The sequence below is a fragment of the Falco naumanni genome, chromosome 18 (assembly GCF_017639655.2).
Source record: "Falco naumanni isolate bFalNau1 chromosome 18, bFalNau1.pat, whole genome shotgun sequence".
NCBI lineage: Eukaryota > Metazoa > Chordata > Aves > Falconiformes > Falconidae > Falco > Falco naumanni.
In genome coordinates, this window is record NC_054071.1 from 4,121,066 (window position 1) to 4,139,900 (window position 18,835).

General features: G+C 56.5%; 3 protein-coding genes across 4 annotated transcripts; all 3 read right to left on the reverse strand.

Moving 5' to 3' along the window:
* Window positions 1–521: 521 nt before the first annotated feature.
* CSF3 (colony stimulating factor 3) lies at window positions 522–3,450 on the reverse strand. Its single transcript, XM_040617195.1, has 5 exons — window positions 3,118–3,450; window positions 2,567–2,736; window positions 2,077–2,184; window positions 1,778–1,924; window positions 522–1,634 (listed from the first exon to the last, which is right to left on the reverse strand). The coding sequence occupies exons 1-5, from the start codon at window positions 3,305–3,307 to the stop codon at window positions 1,464–1,466; spliced, it is 786 nt and encodes a 261-aa protein (XP_040473129.1). The 5' UTR covers window positions 3,308–3,450; the 3' UTR covers window positions 522–1,463.
* Window positions 3,451–5,734: 2,284 nt separating this feature from the next.
* PSMD3 (proteasome 26S subunit, non-ATPase 3) lies at window positions 5,735–10,339 on the reverse strand. Its single transcript, XM_040617181.1, has 12 exons — window positions 10,130–10,339; window positions 9,255–9,445; window positions 8,754–8,891; window positions 8,390–8,526; window positions 8,089–8,279; window positions 7,791–7,894; window positions 7,569–7,683; window positions 7,205–7,324; window positions 7,012–7,115; window positions 6,551–6,706; window positions 6,384–6,434; window positions 5,735–6,263 (listed from the first exon to the last, which is right to left on the reverse strand). The coding sequence occupies exons 1-12, from the start codon at window positions 10,293–10,295 to the stop codon at window positions 6,186–6,188; spliced, it is 1,551 nt and encodes a 516-aa protein (XP_040473115.1). The 5' UTR covers window positions 10,296–10,339; the 3' UTR covers window positions 5,735–6,185.
* Window positions 10,340–11,416: 1,077 nt separating this feature from the next.
* GSDMA (gasdermin A) lies at window positions 11,417–18,270 on the reverse strand. Of its 2 annotated transcripts, none has more exons than XM_040617191.1 (10): window positions 18,131–18,270; window positions 17,025–17,260; window positions 16,653–16,863; window positions 15,943–16,108; window positions 15,736–15,829; window positions 14,903–14,941; window positions 14,470–14,624; window positions 13,911–14,061; window positions 12,773–12,846; window positions 11,417–12,222 (listed from the first exon to the last, which is right to left on the reverse strand). In XM_040617191.1, the coding sequence occupies exons 2-10, from the start codon at window positions 17,236–17,238 to the stop codon at window positions 11,998–12,000; spliced, it is 1,329 nt and encodes a 442-aa protein (XP_040473125.1). In that variant the 5' UTR covers window positions 17,239–17,260; window positions 18,131–18,270; the 3' UTR covers window positions 11,417–11,997. The 2 variants fall into 2 exon arrangements, with proteins under 2 accessions (XP_040473125.1, XP_040473124.1); XM_040617190.1 differs by having other exon boundaries at window positions 17,025–17,287.
* Window positions 18,271–18,835: the final 565 nt, after the last annotated feature.

Here is an 18,835-nt window from a genome sequence, read left to right on the forward strand (position 1 = left end):
CCAGCCCAGGGCCCGCGGTGACGGCATGGCACTCGGCTCTGCTCCGCCGCCACGGAGCCCTGAGCACTCATTCTGCCTGTGATCCCCACACGGTACTGGGGCGCCAGCGTGGGCTGAGCCCCCCCCCACCAGCGGGTCCCGGTGTGCTGCCAGTGCTGCTGCCCTCGGCTCGGTGCTGCTGGTGTGGGCAGGCTCGGGTGCTTTCTAGGAATCGGCTCTTGCCAAAGCGGTGCTGCGGGTGCAGGAGGAAGCTGCCGCCCCCGGGCAGCTGCACCCAGCTGCCTGTGGGTGCTCCCAAGCCCTCGGGAGGCTTGTGCTGCCTTGTAGGGGCAGGAGGGCCGGGGGTGCTGGTTTCCACCAGGGCTGGGCACCGCTGAGCTGATGCCAGCAGCCACGGACCAGCCCGGAATGAGCCTCTTCCCCTGTGCCCCTTCGCTCCATCCCCATGTCCCCATGCCCTGGCCACCCAGCGTCCCACCCCCGACAGGCAGGAGACAGCAGGAAAGGCAAACAGCCTGGACTCTGGAGCAAAAATAGAGTTTATTTCCATTTTTATCACATATAAAAATATAGCATGTGTTTCTCTGGGCCTCCCTCAGCTGCAGCAATAAATACAGTACAAAACACACTGCTGGAGGGCTGTGAAATTTCCAGTACACAGATACGGCTCTGGGGACTGGTGGCAGCTACTGGTGCAGCCTCCAGTCTGGTGGTTGCACCAGGCTCAGGGTGGGCAGGATTGTGTCCCACTGGGCCCTGCCCACTGCGGCACCACAGAGCTGCTCCCCCAGGCCAGGAGATGGGTGCAAATAAGTTAAACTGCAAATAAATACGCTGAGTTTAACAGGGCAGGGGGATGGGTGCTGGCAGAGCAGGGATGCGGCCCCCAAAGGTGTCAGGGCTCCCCTGGAAAAGCCTCGTCCTGGGAGGCTGCTGCATCCCTATGGCACCTCCGTGTCCCACCCCCGCCCCTTACCTAACGGCTAATAAATATTAATGTCACTATGCCTAATAGAAATAACACCTCTCAGATTTGTCCCTGCAGGCTGCAGCCCAGGCAGGGAGATGCTGCTCTGAAGCATCTTCATCCACGGATGAAGGCGGTTTCCCCTTGGCCAGGTGGGATGCTGCAGGCAGTACCCGCAGCACCCTGGGCAAGCCATGGGGAAACCAAGGCACGCACGGTGCCCACGGCAGCTGCGGGGGCTCAGCTCAGCTCCCGAACCTCATAGCAGAGATACGCTTTTGTTTAAATATTAAACAAGGGTGATGCTGCGCACAGATACCCGTGCACGGATGCCATCGCAGGGCCAGCCAACCTGCTCGGAGGCCGACGGATGGGGGAGCATCCCCAGCAGATAAATATTAAATAGCGATAAATATTAAATAAGCAAAAAAGCCGGGGGCTCCCGGGGAAGGTTGCTCAGGCTGGGACATAAATAAATAGGGTGCAGGGCTGGGCATCAGAGGCGGGCGAGGTGCCGCAGCGCTCGGTACGCCGTCTCCAGGAACCGCTGGAAGTTGGCCAGGATGAAGAAGCCGCCGACCTGGTGGTGGAAGCGGGAGGAGAAGGCGGGGAGGGGACCCCGGTCCTCCGAGGGGAACGTCACCGTGGCCAGGCCCAGGTCCTCCATCTGCAGCCGGGCAGAGGCATCGGCATCAGCTCCGCAGCCAGGAGGGCACAGAGCGCCGCGTCCCTGCCGTGCCCTCCCTGTCCCCCCAGCCCCTGGGCCCCCTCCCCATCTCCTCAGGACCCCCACATGCCCCCTCCCCTCACCTGCTGCTGGATGTTGGAGGAGAGGTTGGCAGCGTCCAGCTGCAGGGTCTCCACCAGGCCGGCGTGGCCGGGCAGCAGCTCCAGGACGCTGGCGAGGGAGCCGTGGTAGGTGCGGAGCCCGGCGCGGATCTGGCTGAAGCAGGCCTCCTGCGGGTGGGCGCAGCGCCGTCAGGGGGGCTCAGCACCACCTGGCCACCGCAGCCCACACCACGCCGGGCTTCAGGCTGCCCCGGGCAGCGGCGAAGCCGGTGGGGCTGAGCCCGGCCAGCTCGTGGCACGGGTGGGCTGCCCCGACTTACCGCCTGGAAGGTGCGGCTGTGGCACTGCTCCAGCGGTGCCTGCGCGATGCCCAGGTCCTGCCGCACCAGCAGCAGCTCTTCCTCCTTGCACAGCTGGAAGGTGTCGCACTGCAGCCAAGGGGGACCGGGTCAGGGCAGCTGGAGGACCGGAGGACCCCACCGCCCCCCCACTACGGATCTCGGGGGTGTGGGACACCCCCCCGCCCCCAGCCCAGCTAGGAGGAGGGAGGGGATGGGGTAGACCTGCCACCCGGTGAGAGGTGGATGGGACAAGAGCAAACGGCAGCTGGTGTGTGCCCAGGGATGTCCCCACGCATCCCAGTGGGGCTGTGCACGGCCACAGCCCCCACGGGTGCCCCCGGACCCCAGGGCCAAGCCGTGCAGGTGCCGCTGGCTGCTGGCCCCGTGGTGCCGATAAGGTCAGGGAGGAAGGTCACCTTATCAGTGACCCTACAGCGCCTACAGCCGCTGTCCCCTGCCCAGGACTCACCACCAGCCGCTGCAGCGCGGCCACGTCCCCCTTGATCTTGCGGGTGAACTCCAGGTTCTTGTGCAGGAAGAGCTGGAAGTCCTGGTCCCCCGAGAGCTCGGCCAGCGGCGCCCCGTGCAGCGCGCGCCACGGCGCCCACAGCAGCGCGCCCAGCAGCAGCACCAGCACGCCTGCAGGGACACCGGCTCAGCACCCACCCTGGGTTCGCTTGGCTCAGCGCCCACCCTGGGGACACCCCCGTTCCCAACCCAGTGCCGGGGTCTGCGCTCAGCAACCCCCCCGGGAATGGTGGCACCAACGCAGCCTGGGGAAGGGGCAGAGACCCCCTGACAGTGGGAGAGGGACTGCGTGCTCCCTGTGTCACACCACCCCACGGTGTCAGGGCCATGGGGCAGTGGGGTCTGGGTGCGCAGGTACAGCAGGCGCAGCAGGTGCTGGGGTGCGGTGGGTGCTACTGGTAGAGTGGGGTTGATGGGGGCAGTGGGGGCAGTGAGGGCAGTGGGGGCAGTGGGTGCTGTGGAGGCAGCGGGTGCAGGGCTGTGGGTACTCACGGGTGAGGGAGCAGCACATGGTGCCCAGCTCGGTGTCTTCTCCTCTCTGCAAGCGCGGCCCAGCCCGGCACAGCTCGCTCCTGCCCCGGCTCTGCGCGGCCTCATCGATTAGGGCATTTATAGCGGGTTCCGGGGATTCACCCTGATGTGGCAACAGCGAGGATTGCCTCATGGCCTTAATCACCAACATGCAAATCCTGGGAGCTGGGTGCTCCCAGCCTGCTCACATCTCGCTCTCGGTGGGGCTTTCCCGGTGGGCAGCGATGCCCCTCGGCATTGCGGTGGGTGCCCAGCAGAGTGCGGGCACCGGGGCAGGTGCTGGGTGCCGGGATGGTGCCGGCGGTGGCCTGGTGACTCATTAACCTGCTGGGCTCCTGCCTGGCCAGCTGGGTTGGCTGCTGCCCAGTGCTGCAGGGTCACTCACATGTGACAGGGTGAGGGGATGGTGGCTTTTCACAAACGGGGTGTCCATCCCCCCCCTCCCCCCCTTGGGATCACTGCCATCCCCAGCCCATGTGGGCAACTCCCCTGAGCCCCTCACCCCGGCGTCAGGGCGGGTGCTGGCAGTGTGACATTCACCGTGGTGGGACCAGCTAGAGTTGGCCAAGGTGAGACCCCATCTAGGCACATGCCCAGGACCCAGCTCAGCACCCTAGGACCAAATCTTGCCTTGCTGGGTGCCACGGGGCCGTGCTGTGCTCAGTGTCCCCATGTGCAGCACCCAGCACTCGGCCACACGGGGGGCTCAGCCCCCCTGCCCCCAGCCAGGGGCCATTCCCCCCTGCCCCTTCAGGGAAGCAGCTGCCAGGGCAGCCCCAGGAATGGGGCTGGCTGCTCCCTGCCCCTCCGCAGCCCTGCTGTGCTGACGTGGGAATTTTGGCTCGTCCCGGTTCCCGCAAGTGCTTCCAGGATTATCTGCTGGGCCGGTGCTGGCTGGGCTGGCTCCTGCCTGGCACGAGCTGGCCGGGGCACCGGAGGCACCTGCTCGACCCACAGACCTATGACCTGGAGGGTGGGGGTCTGGGCAGGGTGATCCCAGGGCAGCAGTGAGCCAGGGGGTCTCACTGCACCACTGACCCCCAGCCTAGGTCCCATCACTGCCCTCACTGCAAGCTGTGGGGACAGGGGTGGGGACAGGGACCCCCGTCCTCGAGCAGGGTACAGCCCATGGGGTACAGCCTGGGGGGGCTGCTGCCACCTCCAGCTGGGGGAAGGAACCCCCCATCAACCGCTGCCGATCTGAGAGCACCACCCAGAGCCTTGCCTGACACGAGGCAGTTAACTCTGAAACCTAACGATGACTTCCCTTCCCAGGCCCTGGCAGCACTGAGTGTTCTGCCCTCAGGCTGCACGAAAGGACCTTGGCAGCAGAGCCTCCTCATGGGTTTTCTTGGGAGAAATCCCCCCCCCCTGGCTCTGCCTGTGCCCTCCCCGGGGCTGGGGGAAGCCAGGGGCCTTCCAGAGCAGGCGGTCCCTGAGGGGGCTGAGAATGGTGTGCCCGAGCCCCTGCGGGGGCATCCTGTTGCCCAGAGCTCAGCTGCCATCTCAGCACATCGGTGCTCTCAGGAATTGGGGTTGGGAGGATGTGAATCAGCGCTTGGTGGGGCCCAAAGCCCCCCATCAGCTTTCTAAGAAAGGAAGTGGTGGCAGGACCCGAAACCCCGTGGGTGTTGTGGCGTGGGTGGCAGAGCTGGCCCAGCACACCCACGCCAGGCGGGAGCTGCCTGTCCTGGCCCCGGGGACTGTCCTGGGTGCCCGTCCGCTGTGCTTCTGCCTCGTGGCCACCCGTCCCCTCCGTGGGGCCTGAGCCCCCCAGTCCCTTCCTGGGGTCTGCCAGCAAGTGAGCGCTTATGGGGTGTCTCTGCCTCCCAGTGCCGGATCTGGACCCCTGGCACTGGTTCTTGGGGGTGTCTCTGCCTCCCAGTGCCGGATCTGGACCCCTGGCACTGGTTCTTGGGGGTGTCTCTGCCTCCCAGTGCCGGATCTGGACCCCCTGGCGCTGGCTGGGCTCTCGCCTTCCCTGTTCCACGCTGGAGCAGGGACTGGCTGCATCCATCGCCCTTGGGCAGCCCCCCACTTGACCCTCAGCCCCTGGCCGCCAGCCCGGCATGGGCGTGCTGGGAGATTCCCAGATTTCCCCAGAGAAGGAGCCCAGCTGGTCCCAGATGCTGGTGGGACCCACCCAGGGTGGCTGCACGTTGCCATTCCCCATCGCTCTCCGGGGTTGGTGTCTGGGGGGTACAAGGAGGGCCCAGTCTGACACCTGCCCCCCCCCAACTTTTCCCAGCAGGGTGTGGGGCTCAGCCCTTTCCCCCCATGCACCTGGTGCCAATCCTGGTAATCCCTGCTCTGGCCTTTGTCTGCAGCTGCAGAATAAAGCGGATTTTGGGAAACGGGATCCCATGGGCTGGAGGAGATGGAGTCTGCGCTGCTCCCTGCCCAGCCCCACCGCTGCCACCAAGCCCCGGGTGCCCCTGGCTCAGCTCTGGGATGTCACCTCCAGCCCCGGGCAGGGCCTGGGCCAAGAGCTGGCCCCAGCCCGGGGTGGGGAAACAGGTAACAAACCCCCCGATGCGCTCGCAAGTCACAACAAACCCAGGGCAGGAGCAGGCCAGGCTGGTGTTTTTCCAACTTTTATTTGAAAAGTCTTAATTGAAGCTTAACAAAGTTTGACCCCATTATTGTAGGGAGAGCTGGGGGCACTTGCAGCCCCTGTGGAGCAGTGTGCTCCTGTCCCCCGCCTGCCCTGGCCCTGCTTCTCCAGGAGCTCCCAGTTTATGGGCTCGGCTGCACCGCTGCTGGGCTCAGCGATGACCGGGACCACAAGCAACCTTAAAAGAATGTTTGTTGATTGGGGAAGGGGGTTCTTGCCGTGGCTGGAGGGGGGATGGGAGAGCAGGACCTGTGGCTGCAGGCCCAGGGAACCCCTGTGTCCCCCTCCCACAGTACAGACATGCAGGTATTTATAAAAGAAAGGCAGATGGGGGGGACTGGGGTTGTGTGGAGGAGCTCCGCTCAGACAGCATCTTCCCTAGGGACAAATAAAAAAATACAGCCAGGCCAGAGGGTCATGGAAAACCATCATCATCATCCTCTGCCATCTCCTTTGCGAACTCCAGGTCCTGCTGCTCGCGCTCCCGGCGCTCCTGGAAGGTAAAGGTGGAGGTTGGTGGCAGCTGGGGGACAGAAGCCACATCCAGCCCGTGGCCTCAGTGGCTGCAGCGCCAGTGGCTTCTGGCAGCTGGCTGTGGAGACCCAGATCTCACCTCTGCAGATTCCAAGTCCTTGTTGTAAGATTTGGGTGGGAACCTCATGGCCTGTAAAACAGAAGGGAGAGGGAGAAGCTCTGAGCTGAGAAACGCCTCAACTCTGCCTGGCTGTCCCCTTCAACCGGGCCCTGCCAGCCCCTCGGCCGGGGACCCACCACGCTCACCTTGACGGACATGTTGTGGATGTCGAGGCAGAAAGAGATGCGCTGGTGAAATGCCAGCTGGGGCTCCCGGGTGGAGTAGATGTCGATCATTTCCTTTGACTGGACGTAGCCCTTCTCGTGATTAATGCTGGCCTCGATCACGCCATCCCGAATGGCCTGCAAGCCGGAGGGCACGCGGTCAGGGCACCCGCTGTCTCCGAGGGCTGAGGCAGCAGTTTAGAGTGAAGGGAGGAGCTGGCTGCTGTGACAGGAGCGGTGGGCTCAGGACACAGCACACAGAGAGGGGACGCGGTGCCCTGAGCGTCCCCCAGCATCCCCTGGAGGGGCCTTGACCTAAAATCAGCGACCAGCCCAGGAAGGGAGCGCTGCGGGGACAGGGCAGAGGCAGCGAGGCCAGCGGTGAGAACCAGGGGCTGTGGGCAGCCCAGGACCCAGAGGGACGGGGTTTCGCATGCAGCTACCTTGGCGACAATGAACTCTGCATCCTCCGGACTGTCCAGCTGCAGTTTCTGGGCAATATCGGCCAGGGAGATGCGGGAATAGGAGAGGCTGATCATCCGGACACCTGCGCGGGAGGAACGAGAGTGGAGCCCCCCAGGCCAGGCAGCCCAGTATGTGACAGGGTCCCTGAACACCACAGCGGCGGCCTCCTACCCGTCTTGATGACGTTGTGCCTCAGACGAATGATCAGGGTGTAGGTGCCATCGGCTTGGAACTTGTCGCCAAACTGATCGAGGACTTGGTTGAACTTGGCCAAGTTCCCGGTCCTGACGGCTGGAGGAGAGATTGTGTTAACTGGGGAAGGAGCGAGGGGTGGGGCGCGGTGGGGAACGCGAGCCAGGGGGACTCCCAGGTCTGTCATCCCCTCCTCTCAGGAGCTGCCTCCTCCTCCCCCAGTGCAGTCTGCAGCTAAGTCCCATCGAGGGGAAAGAAACTCCCCCTGCCAGGGCTTCCCACTCCCTCAAAGCACGGGACATGGTGGCGATGACGGAGCGTGGGCAGGAGCAGCCCATCGTACCCTGAGTCAGGAGGAAGTAGGGCATGAGCGAGCGCTTGAGGGAGGGTTGTCTGAACTGGAGCCTGTCCGGGATCTCCCCGAGCAGCAGCTCCACCACGATGAGCAGCTTGTGCACCTTGAGCAGAAAGAGACAGTGAGTCCCCACGGGGCCCCCAACCCCGCAGCAGCTTCCCTGTGGACCCAGGAGGTACCAAACCCCACCAGTTTCCTGTTCCTGCTCACCGTCTGCTTGAAACCCACGGCCGTGTGCTGCGGCGCCTTCCGCAGGGCGTTCGTCATGGTCCTCCGCGCCTCTGAGTACTCCAGCTGGATGGCCTTGATGCGCCCTGCGGTCACACAGGGCAGAAGACGGTGGGAAAATTCCCTGAGTGAATCCAGCTGGATCCACCCGGACAGGGCTTCAAATCCTGCCTGGAAGCCTCATCTCCAGCTGCTCCAAAGGGTTTTCTGGGCAACCAGAGCCCTCGATTTTGGGTGCAGCCCAAGCTGCCAACGCTGTGCAGGACCCTCTGTGTCTCACCTGTGTAATAGAGGTACCGAGCCCACTCGTTGTTGTTGGCCTGCTCGGGAAACACGGACTTGGAGACGAGCTTTTCTGCTTGGTCATAGAGGTTGTAGTGGAGATAGTTCCTCAGCAGCAGATTCAGGAGGGTGGCCTGACCATCAGCGTCATGGCGCAGCGTGGCCGTCCGTAGCCGGGCGTGCAGGAAGCTACAGGAAAAAGAGCAAATGTGTCAGGGAGGAGGAAAAAGAAACAGCCCCGCTCCCCAGAGCGCATGGGACCAAGCTCAGGGAGAGCCTGCACACAGGATCTGCCCTACCTCCTGACCACATCGAGTTTATTCAGGAATTCATAGATTCGGGAGTGGTAGTAATAACATTTTGCCACCACTAGATCAAGGGCCCGGCGGTTTTGGGAACTGATCTTCTGCATCAGGTCGTCGGACACTTTCTGAGCCTGCAGGAGGGGAACGGAGGTCAGAGCAGAGGAACTGCTGCCCAGGAAGAGCAGAGACCGCCAGGGCTGTGGGACTGAGCCCGGGGGTTGCCTCCAAACACAGCTGAAACAAAGGGGAAAGTGTGGAGCCGCAGACAGACAGGTCCCTGAGGCTCTCCAGACCCTGCCTAGCACAGAAGCACCACACGGAAAGCTCAGCTTCCAAGCCAGAAGCTCAGGAATCTCACCTCCGGGTATCGCTTGCTGTTCATCAGGTAGATGACGAGGAGCAGCTGGAGGTAGGTCTCCACTTCTGGCAAGAGAGGGGCTGAGGCTGCCTTCCCCGTCCGCGGGCGAAACTGCAGCTCGGCTTCTGTGTCCATGGACTGAGGGAGAGAGATGAGCTGAACCCCTGTCCTGCCAGCACCGCTACCACCCGCCCAGCGCTGTGCACACCTCTGCCTGCAGCGAGGCCTGTCCCCAGCTGGGTGACAGCTGTGCTTGAGGTGTGACAAGAGAGCCAGCCCAGGCTGCTGGCACTACAGCCCCATCCCTGCCAAGAGCTGCAGTGGCCCATCTCATCTCACACGCATTCTGAAGCAGCTGGGCTGCGTGTCCTGAGGGTCCCCAGGCCCCTGGCTGTTCCCGGTGCCCTCCTGCCCTGCACAGCGGGGCTCTGGAGGCTCCTCGGTGCGGGAAAGGTGTCCCCTCCATAGCTGGTCACCTCTCCCCATCCCCTGCTGCCGTACCTCCTCCAGGAAGCTGAGGAGGAAGTCCCGCATGGTACTGTTGGAAGTGAAGAAGCCATTGATGGCTTTATGAAGCACGTTGGAGTTGAGTCGGCGGGAGGTGGAGGGCAGAGCCCGCAAGGCACGCAGGACATAGCGCGGCTCCTTCCCCGACACGGCTTTCTCCAGCTGCTTCACGTGCTCTTTGATATCTGTGGAAGCACAAGCAACACTATGTCAGCATGTGTCTCCCAGAGGCCTCTGCCAAAGGATGCACCGGAGCGAAGCCGGTGCTGGGATCTCTCCCATCCTGCTGCTGTTGGGTCTCTCTGTCTGCTCATGGTGCCGGGGCTGTGTGGCCTCAGTGTCCCAGGGGACCTGACCCGGCCCTATGACTGTCCCTGCTTGGAGCAGGGGGCTGAGAAGATCCCCCGCAGAGATCCCTTCCCTTTCGCTCCTGCTATGGGCTCCAGCCCCGCGGGGTCCCCCCACAGCCCCTCTGCAGCTCCCCCTGCTCTCCCCCGCCCCCTACAGCCCACCCTCCCAGGGGGTCCCCCACAACATACCTCCCACCTGCCTTTCCCTCACAGTCACCCCTCTCCCCCAATGACCTCCCCTTCCCCTCCTCCAACACCCTTCCCAGCACCTCTCCCCACATGCACCCCCCACCCCCCCTCCACGGGCGCTCCTGCGCTACCCCCTCCCCTGCCTCCCCGGGCTCTTCACAGCCCCCCCCATTCCCCTTCCTCCCCCAGCCCCCACCTCCTACAGGGATCCCTCACGGAGGCTCCACCGCCCTGGCCCTGACCCCTTTCCTCCTCCACCACCCCGCAGACAACATCCCACACCACAGATCCCCGCCACAGGGACCCCCCTCCAGAGCCCCCCCCCCTCACCCTCCAACGTGACAGCGTCAAGCTCCCGCTGCGGCTGCCGCTCCCCGGCCGTTTCGGCCGCCGCTGCCTCCTCCTGCATCTCCACGTCGGGGGGGGCGGGCGGCGGCCCGTCGGGGGGGCCCTTGGCCTTGTCGCCGCGGCGGCGGGACGCGCCCTCCTGCTTCATGGCCGGGCACGCCGGGCCGGCCGTGACACTGCAACAACCGCGGGGCACGCCGGGAGTCGCCAGGCCCGACCAGCCGCACCGCCCTAGCGCCGCCAGGCCCGTGAGGTCGAGCGCCGAGCGCGACACCGTTCGGCTCCTTCCGCTTACGCCCTCTCGGTTCTTTCCGGAAAGCGCTCGGGTATTTCCGCCACACTCTCGGGTGTTTCCGGCGGACGCTCGGGGATTTCTGCCCGCCGCTTGGTTGTTCCCGCCAGTCTCGCGGCGCACGCGCGGGCGCCGCTGGCCTGCCGCGCTGAGGTGAGGTGCGAGGCCTGGCGGGCTGAGGTGAGGTGCGAGGCCTGGCGGAGCGGCAACCGTGAGGGCCCCGGGCTCTTCTCGTGGCTGGTGCAAAGCACAGCCAGGCTCCCCGCCTCGGCGTGCTGTCAGCGGCCACCCAGGCACCCAGTGCTGCCCCTTGCTAAGGGTGCCCCCCCTTTCCCCCAGGAGCCTTGAGGGTCCCCCCTCCCCCCCCTACTTTCCCCCAGGAGCCTTGAGGGTCCCCCCTCCCCCCCCTACTTTCCCCCAGGAGCCTTGAGGGTCCCCCCTCCTCCCCCCCCTTTCCCCCAGGAGCCTTGAGGGGTCCCCCCCCCCCTTTCCCCCAGGAGCCTTGAGGGGTCCCCCCTCCCCCCCCCTTTCCCCCAGGAGCCTTGAGGGGTCCCCCCTTCCCCCCCCCCCCTTTTCCCCCAGGAGCCTTGAGGGGTCCCCCCTTCCCCCCCCCCCTTTTCCCCCAGGAGCCTTGAGGGGTCCCCCCTTCCCCCCCCCCCTTTTCCCCCAGGAGCCTTGAGGGTCCCCCCTCCCCCCCCCCCCCTTTCCCCCAGGAGCCTTGAGGGGTCCCCCCCTCCCCCCCCCCCTTTCCCCCAGGAGCCTTGAGGGGTCCCCCCTCCCCCCCCCCCTTTCCCCCAGGAGCCTTGAGGGGTCCCCCCTCCCCCCCCCCCTTTCCCCCAGGAGCCTTGAGGGGTCCCCTCTCCCCCCCCCTTTCCCCCAGGAGCCTGAGGGGAGCTGGACCTCCAGGCAGGCAGCCCCACTGGGTGACTGAAAACACCTGCAGACTTACAAAAACTGCTTTTAAGAATGTCCAGTCGTTCAGTAAGAAGTTATTCTCTTTATTTATGAAGTAGTAATCAAAGTATTTGTAGTATTGTTCTGAAATATTGTAATTTATTGCTTGCTGGGGTGCGTAATTCTGTGATAGAGGTGCTGTTTTATCAGGTCTGCATCGTTAAAATGTTCTCAGATCCTATGGCTTTCTAACATTTCCTGGCTTATTGAATCACAAAGGAACCACAAGTGTGACCAGGATAAGTGCATTATTGCTGACGTGTTCCTTTACATGTTATTGATAGCACGAGCAGCTGTGTGCTACCGTTTTCTAGGAAAACCAGGATCGCATAAGGTGCAACTACCAGGCTTGTTTGGGCTAGTGTATTTTTTCAGTTGGCACTCCCCATTCATATGCGGGGAAAGAAAAAGCAGTTTTGGCTTTTGGCTTCTATAAGTTTTCTTGCCTTAAGTCTTTTTGCATCCATTTCAAAGCAGCATTAGTGAGTACCTTGCCTGTGTAGGGATGAAATTTGGAAAGAGCAACTGGCTTGCAGCAACAGACTCTCAAATGCATTGTTAAGTGTTACCTTTAAATCGTCCCTAATGGGGGGACACATGTAACCTAATTTGAGTTACTCAGAACACTGAGGATGTACAGGGACACATACAGGGCTGCTGTGGCCGAGAAGGCTTCTTCCATACAGACAGCAGATCCATCTTTCTGGAACTTCACTCCACTCATCTCAAGCATTGCAATGGTTATTTTTTGTACCTTCTGTTGTGAGGAGGAGAGCAAGCTGTCATCCAGGTTGAGATGCACATTCCTGTGTTCCAAGATGATCCCAATCTTCATAGGAACAACAACAAAAAAGCAGTATTGGTATTGTAGTACTCCCATTCTCACTTAATGACTCCACATAAGAAGTCTTTAAGTAAATGATCTCTTTGACTTGTGCTTTACTATCTTACAGCTGCACTAAATAATCCACGTATGGGACTTTTCACCCTGTAAGATTATCATGCCCATGTATTCAGTTCCTAGTTTCTTGTGAATTAGTTATGTCCAAGAAATTGTGGTTTGTTTTTTTTTTTAAAAACTGAAGCCAGAAAATTCTGATGGCTACTTCAAGAAAAATGACAGTCATCTGTGTCCAGTTTAATGTCTGTTATCAGCAAAACATTTGTTAGAAGTCCTAGGTCTTCCTGTCTTGGGGTGTTTTCTCTTGAAGTGGGTATTTTGAGCCCTGCCAAGTCTGAAGCAATTATTCTTTCCTTTCTTCCTGGCATTACCTTAAGTGGGGATACTGCTATACCTATACCATCATTTAAATGTTCCTTTACTTAAAATAACACACCCCCCCTTCATTTTGAGCCCAATGTGATATATGATCTCTCACCAGCTTAAGCTGTTGGGACACAGCCTTCTCTTCCAAGGACTCCAGCAACAGCAGCAGCTGATCCTCTGTTAGCTCTGCAGAATGAAAAAAGGTTTGTACCAAAAACCCACCACCAATGTTTCAGAGACAACTGGTAAGATGTGAAGGGTGACCATCAGTTGTCTTGCAGGGCATGCCTGTTGGGTCAAATGTTCTTCAGATGTTTTAAAATCAATTATTAGTGCAGCCTCTATGTGAGATGAATACAGCCGTTTCTCTGTAGAGGTGACTGTCACGTTGAGGGTAGAGACCAAGGGGGCTGAGGGCAAGTTCAAACTGTGTTCTGTGGCAGCCTTGGGAAAAGAACCCTGGGATTGGCACTGCTTTTTCATGGAATGGTTTGGGTTGGAAGGGGCCTTAAAGATCATGTAGTTCTAACCCCCTGCCATGGGCAGGGACACCTGCCGCTAGACCTGGTTGCTCTGAGCCCTGTCCAACCTGGCCCTGAACGCTTCCAAGGATGGGGCATCCACAGCTCCTCTGGGCAACCTGTGCCACTGCCTCACCACCTTCATAGTGAAGAATTTCTAATATCTAATCTAAATGTACCCTCCTCCAGTTTAAAGCCATTCTGCCTTGTGCTGTCACTACATGCCCTTGTACAAAGTCCCTCTCCAGCTTTCCTGTCGGCCCCTTTAGGTACTGGAAGGCTGCTCTGAGATCTCCCTGGAGCCTCCTCTTCTCCGGGCTGAACAACCCAGCTCTCTCAGCCTGTCCTCATAGGAGAGGGGCTCCAGTTCTCTCTGTAAGGTAACCTTGCCATCTTTACCCACATCTTCATTCTGATTTCAAGCCCTCTTGTCAAGGATCCCCTTGTGGATACTGATCCTGGACTAAGACATATTTCAGTGTCACGCTTCTGGCAGTCACTGCTCTGTGACTCTCCAGCTGTTGCTGAACAGCAGCTGCTGCAGACAGGTCTACCCTCAGCACACACCACCTTCATTCCCGTAGTCCAAGAAATTGTTTTAGGTAAGTGCTGTGCAGGTCTCTCACACACTGTCAGTTTTCTATATTTTGCTAGCCTTGTTGGCAGGGATGCTTTTAACCTCTTCTGGTCCTGATAGTTTTCTCCATTAAAATGGTCAGAAAGCCTTACCATCTAAAGCGTCAAGAGTGTAGGTGATTGCTCCTGCCAGCTTAAGGAGAAGATGTCTTGAAGAATATTGTAAGCTGCTGAACAGGTCTTTTAAGTCTGGGCTTTCTGTTTTCAGCTCACAATTATGAGTTTCATCAAGAACTTCGTCCATCTAGAGGGATAAGAAAAAGAAACGTCAGGGTTTCCGAGAAGAGGCTGCTGATAGTCCCTTGCAGTCTAACTACAGAAGCATATGAACAGTGTGTGTCTTCCCTCCCTAAGGCTGTAGTTGAGGCTTTAGCCATTCGCGCTGGCCCTGGTTAAAGACAGAATATGAAGCTTAAATGGTTTGATACCTTCAGGTAAATCTGCGAGGCTATATTCAGGATATATTTTGGCAGTTGGTTCTGTCCTGAGTACCTTTTTTCTGTGTATGGTGATGGAGACCAGACGGATGTGCTGAGTGAACGATTTTTGGATTGATAGTTGTGGCATAGGAGGGAAGACGTCTGGGACAAGAGGTGTGATCATGGAAATCTCTGTATCTATAGATCCTGGTGGTAAGAAGAACTCTACTTACTTTATGGTTCAGCTCTTCAAAGAGGTTCCTGTCTCTCATCACAGCTTTGATGGCTTTTAAAAATGTGACTGACAGATCAGAAGACAACTGAGAGAGTATTTGACAGTTCTCTTTAATTTCTCCTTCCAATGCTCCTAATTTTCCTCCTGAGAAACCTGAAAACCAGAAAGAGTCTGAATATGTCACTTCCACACTAGATAATCCCACAAGAAGTTCACTGGCACCCCTAAATTTAGAATTTGAAATATTTCTGTGAATATTTTTTTTTTTAAGCAATATGCAATTTTGTGTCAAACAGTTGTCATGTCTCAGGTAGTAGGCAGTACTCCACCACAGCAAACCCATTGCATTTGGTGGCTTGTGTTTATCCTGAGAGATTCCGTCTTACCCGAAGGGGATAAAAGTAGTGGAGGTAGTAAAAAACATTGCTTACCATCACATATATACTGTCTATCTTGGAAATACTGAAGATCTGCAACAGGATAAAAAGGGCATTACTAATTTAGAAAAATACTTAAAGCTGGATAGGTATTTTTTTTTTACCAGGGTGGTTGTTTTAGATACTGGTATCCCTGGTCCAAAGTCTCATGTGCTACTCTTAGGTCAGACCGGGTTTGCACCCTTCTGCAGGGTGTCTGTATTCTGCCGGTTCATTTAAACTCGTTATTCCTACACCTTGTTCCCAACTGTCCTGTGCCTTATGTTAAGGCCTGTGTCATCCAGTGTGTTAAAATATAAGTAAGTTAAAATGGCAGCTTATACTCAACAAGATTCATGCAGGTGTGGGAAGCACAGAGCATAGGGGGAGAAAGCCACATGCAATTTCAAAAATCCTGCAGTAGGTTTTGTGGATCTTGGACCTTTCTTTCTCTACATATCCAGCATAAGTGCCTTTGATGCCACCCTTCCCACTGAAGGGTCAGCCATCCTGGCTTCTCCCTGACTTTTCTGAGTGGGAAAAGAAAATAAACTGCTCTTTGTGCCCTTTTTCAACAGGAGCTCTGCAGTTCCTGAAACTTAGAGCCGAGACTTTCAGTATCCCCCTTTCACTTCCTCATCACACCCCTGCCAAAACTGCATCTCTTTCCCAAGTTGCTCTTATGTACTGTGTATGGCCTTTTCCCGGGTGATTTGTCACTCATACTGCGTTAATGTCCTTCCAAGTGAGTTAAGGCTGTGAGACTGAACAGTATTTCAGAAAATGTTTTTCCTTCTTCTGCCTTGTTTCCTGCATGGAGTCATTGGTAGTTTCTTGAAGTTACTTACACCATGATTTGTCTGCAATGTCCAGCTGGATTGCCTTGAAGGCCAGAGTGCAGCCCTTGGGTATAGTTAGGCTTTGTTTTTTGTCTCTGGTGCCCTGCTCAATGAAAAAAACATCAATAAACCAACTAAAAAACCCCTGTTACTGGGCCTGGATGGCACACAGGTGTTTGGGAAGGACTGATTCCCGAGCCCGAAGAGAAATCAAACCTTTGCATGAAACTTGGCATACAACTGGGTGATCAAGCACCCCTCTGCTGTGGTGGATTCCTCGTAGCAGGCCTCCTCTGAGGTTTCTATTGTTTCATGAACCACGTATAAACGTTCGCGTGTTTTCTGTAGTTGTTGAATGAAGGGGTGATCCATGTTAATTTTTCTAAAAGAGAAAAAGGATGCAATATCCTGGTGGCTTTTCTGTGAGTTATGACAAAAGTCCTGTAGCCTGCTCAGAGTTGAAAGCCTTACGCATGCATCTGCTCTCACGTTGCATGAGTATGTGTAAATAGCACAATGTCAGGGGGTTTTGGGGGGAAAAAGGTGGTAGAAAATGGGCTGCAGTTCTTGCTGTCCTCAGGGCATTCCCTTTCTAATGCCTGAGGGGAACTGGTGCAGCGAGGCTGCAGCCTGGCAGGTCATACAGGTGGTCTGTCCTGATCTATATGCTCCTCTCCAGGTACAAACCATGGGAAAAGACTCCGTGTTGAGGTCTTCCCGCTTCCTGAATTACACGCAAATCTGTAAGCATTACAAAGCTGTGTAAGGAATCTTTCTCGCTTCTCTTTCTTGCCCTCCAGTTAGGGAGAATGTATGCTCTCGGGTCTTAATCTTGGGGTTTGGCTGTTGAAAACCCGCTGTGTGGCTTGGCTGTGGGGTAGAGGAGGATGACTGGAAGGCGTGTTTTGCCTCTGTGTCTCCCTTACCTTTCTGTTGTCAGTGCCTCGAGTTTTGGTAGTGGTATGTGGTTCTTATCCAGCTTGATGGACCAGCCTTTGGACGAGGAGGCAGATGCTTTCAGCTCTGTGCTTACAGAGTCAACGCAAAGGCTTAGATTCCCGTCAACTCTGTCATTGGTGTGTGTTCTGACTGTAAATTGCCTTGATTCTTTATCACCTCCGCTGGGAAGGAGGGAGTCTGAAAGAATTCAATGTGTTAGCTTAAGCATGATTACACAGGCTCAGTATTATAACTAGTGTACACAAGAAAGACGGAATGTGGTAGAGTTCAGCCACAAATGATCCAAATGTTTTGTCTATGGAAATTGCGAACTTAAGATTGATAAGTGTGGGCTTTACCTGTGCTGTTACTGTCTTCTCCAGGCAGCAGGAAGTCGGTAAGTCTGTGCCATGTCTGTTTGTAGGAGGGAGATCGGCGGAACATGGTTTTTTCTTTTCGTTTCACTAGACAGAGGGGTCTGAAATGTTCATGGTCGATGATGCTGTGAACTGGGATCAGTCCTCCGCTTGGTTCCATTTGATTTACTATGGTTTGGGTGACTTTTTTGAACATTCTGTTGCAGCTGGCTGAATTCCTGAACCAAAGCAAAGTGTACTTGTGCCTTAAGGAAGAAGCAAGGGAAGTTAAGCAAAAATTACTTGAAACGAAAGTAGGTTGTAACAAAATGTTGCTTCTAATAATTACTCCTCAAAATCAGTAATAACACATGAAAACCCACATGGACAGTTATTTACAGTGAAGCATTTGGGGAGGTAGGAGTAGGAGCTGTGGCTTGCTAGTGAGGTTTGTTTAGATTCGTCCCCCTTTGCTGATGAACTCCCAGTTGTGCAGTGATCTTCATCACTGGGGTTTGTTGCCTTTTTTTTTTGTTGTTGTTGCCTGTACCAGGACAGACCATCATAATTTTCATTACTAAACTAGACATTGCTTCTTAACCTACGACCTGTCGTGGTTCTAAATGCTTTAACCTTTAATTAATGCATTGCCCTGATGTAAGTTTAAAAAGAAGAAAGCTTTAGTGGTTTGCTGGTTTTTACTGCTTCATTATTTTCCCTGTGCGTCCTGTTGCCTGGCAAACGGAAATGGTTTAGCATTGTTTTGAACTAAGAGCATTAGAAAAATTATCTCATTGAAGCCTTACTACAAGGAAGTGAAAGTGCTGAGGGGTGAGCAGTGGGTTGGAGTGGAGGGGAATAAGAGAGTTTGTTTTATGACAAATCTCTCCCAAAACAGTAAAAAATAAAATATCATCCCAGCACAGCTGCCTGGTGCTCTGTCTGTGTCCCTTGTGGAGGAGAGTTCTGTGTTTGAGAGGCAGAAATAAAATAACTTTTCATTTCCTGTTGCAGCTTTTAGTCCAGGGTTCATTTTGCTGCTTGCTTCAGTTAGTGTACGTAAGATATAGGAAACTTTGATCTACAAATGAAAGAAGTTCAGTACTTACAGAGAAGCGTGCTGGTCTTCCCACCTCTTCTGCACTGCACTTTATCAAATCTTGTTGGAGAAGAGAAGTTGATCCTCCTTTACAGTTCAGATGAGCAGAGGAGGGGGAGATATCTTCCCTCTCCCTAGTGAACCACAAGGGTCTGAGAAAAGAAACTTAGTCTGATTCTTCCAGAAAGCAGGAAGGCTGTTAGGTGACAAAGGATGGTGCGTTGTATGTGATGCACCTGGGGAGGTGCAGTAACCCCATGTGCTTAATGTGAGGTCATTTTAGTAGTACTTACAGGACTCGTTCCCTTGGGAGACTTTCAAAAAAGAGAGAAAAACTAAACAGGAACACTTAACAGACACTTTGTTCCACCCCTCTATCATACCAAAAGCTCTTAAAAAAAAAAAAAAAAATTAAAAAATGTACTTGCCTGTTTGTGGAACGAATAGCTTCTTGCCTGCTGCTGGTGGGCAAGCTGCGGAGCAGTGCACTGTGTCTCTCAAGTGATACGACCTCTTTAAAGCAGCAGGGTTGGGGAGACGTTCTTTCCCCGCCTTTCCGGACAAAGCTCCGGAAGTATTGCTGAATTAGGGTGTAGGAACTGCCTTGCTTGCATAATTCTTACTCTTAAAAAGTTCCAGCTGACCTGAGTCAGCCTGCCGTGATCTGTTACAGTAGTGGTGGATAGCTTGAACTTGTTCTGCAGATACATCATTC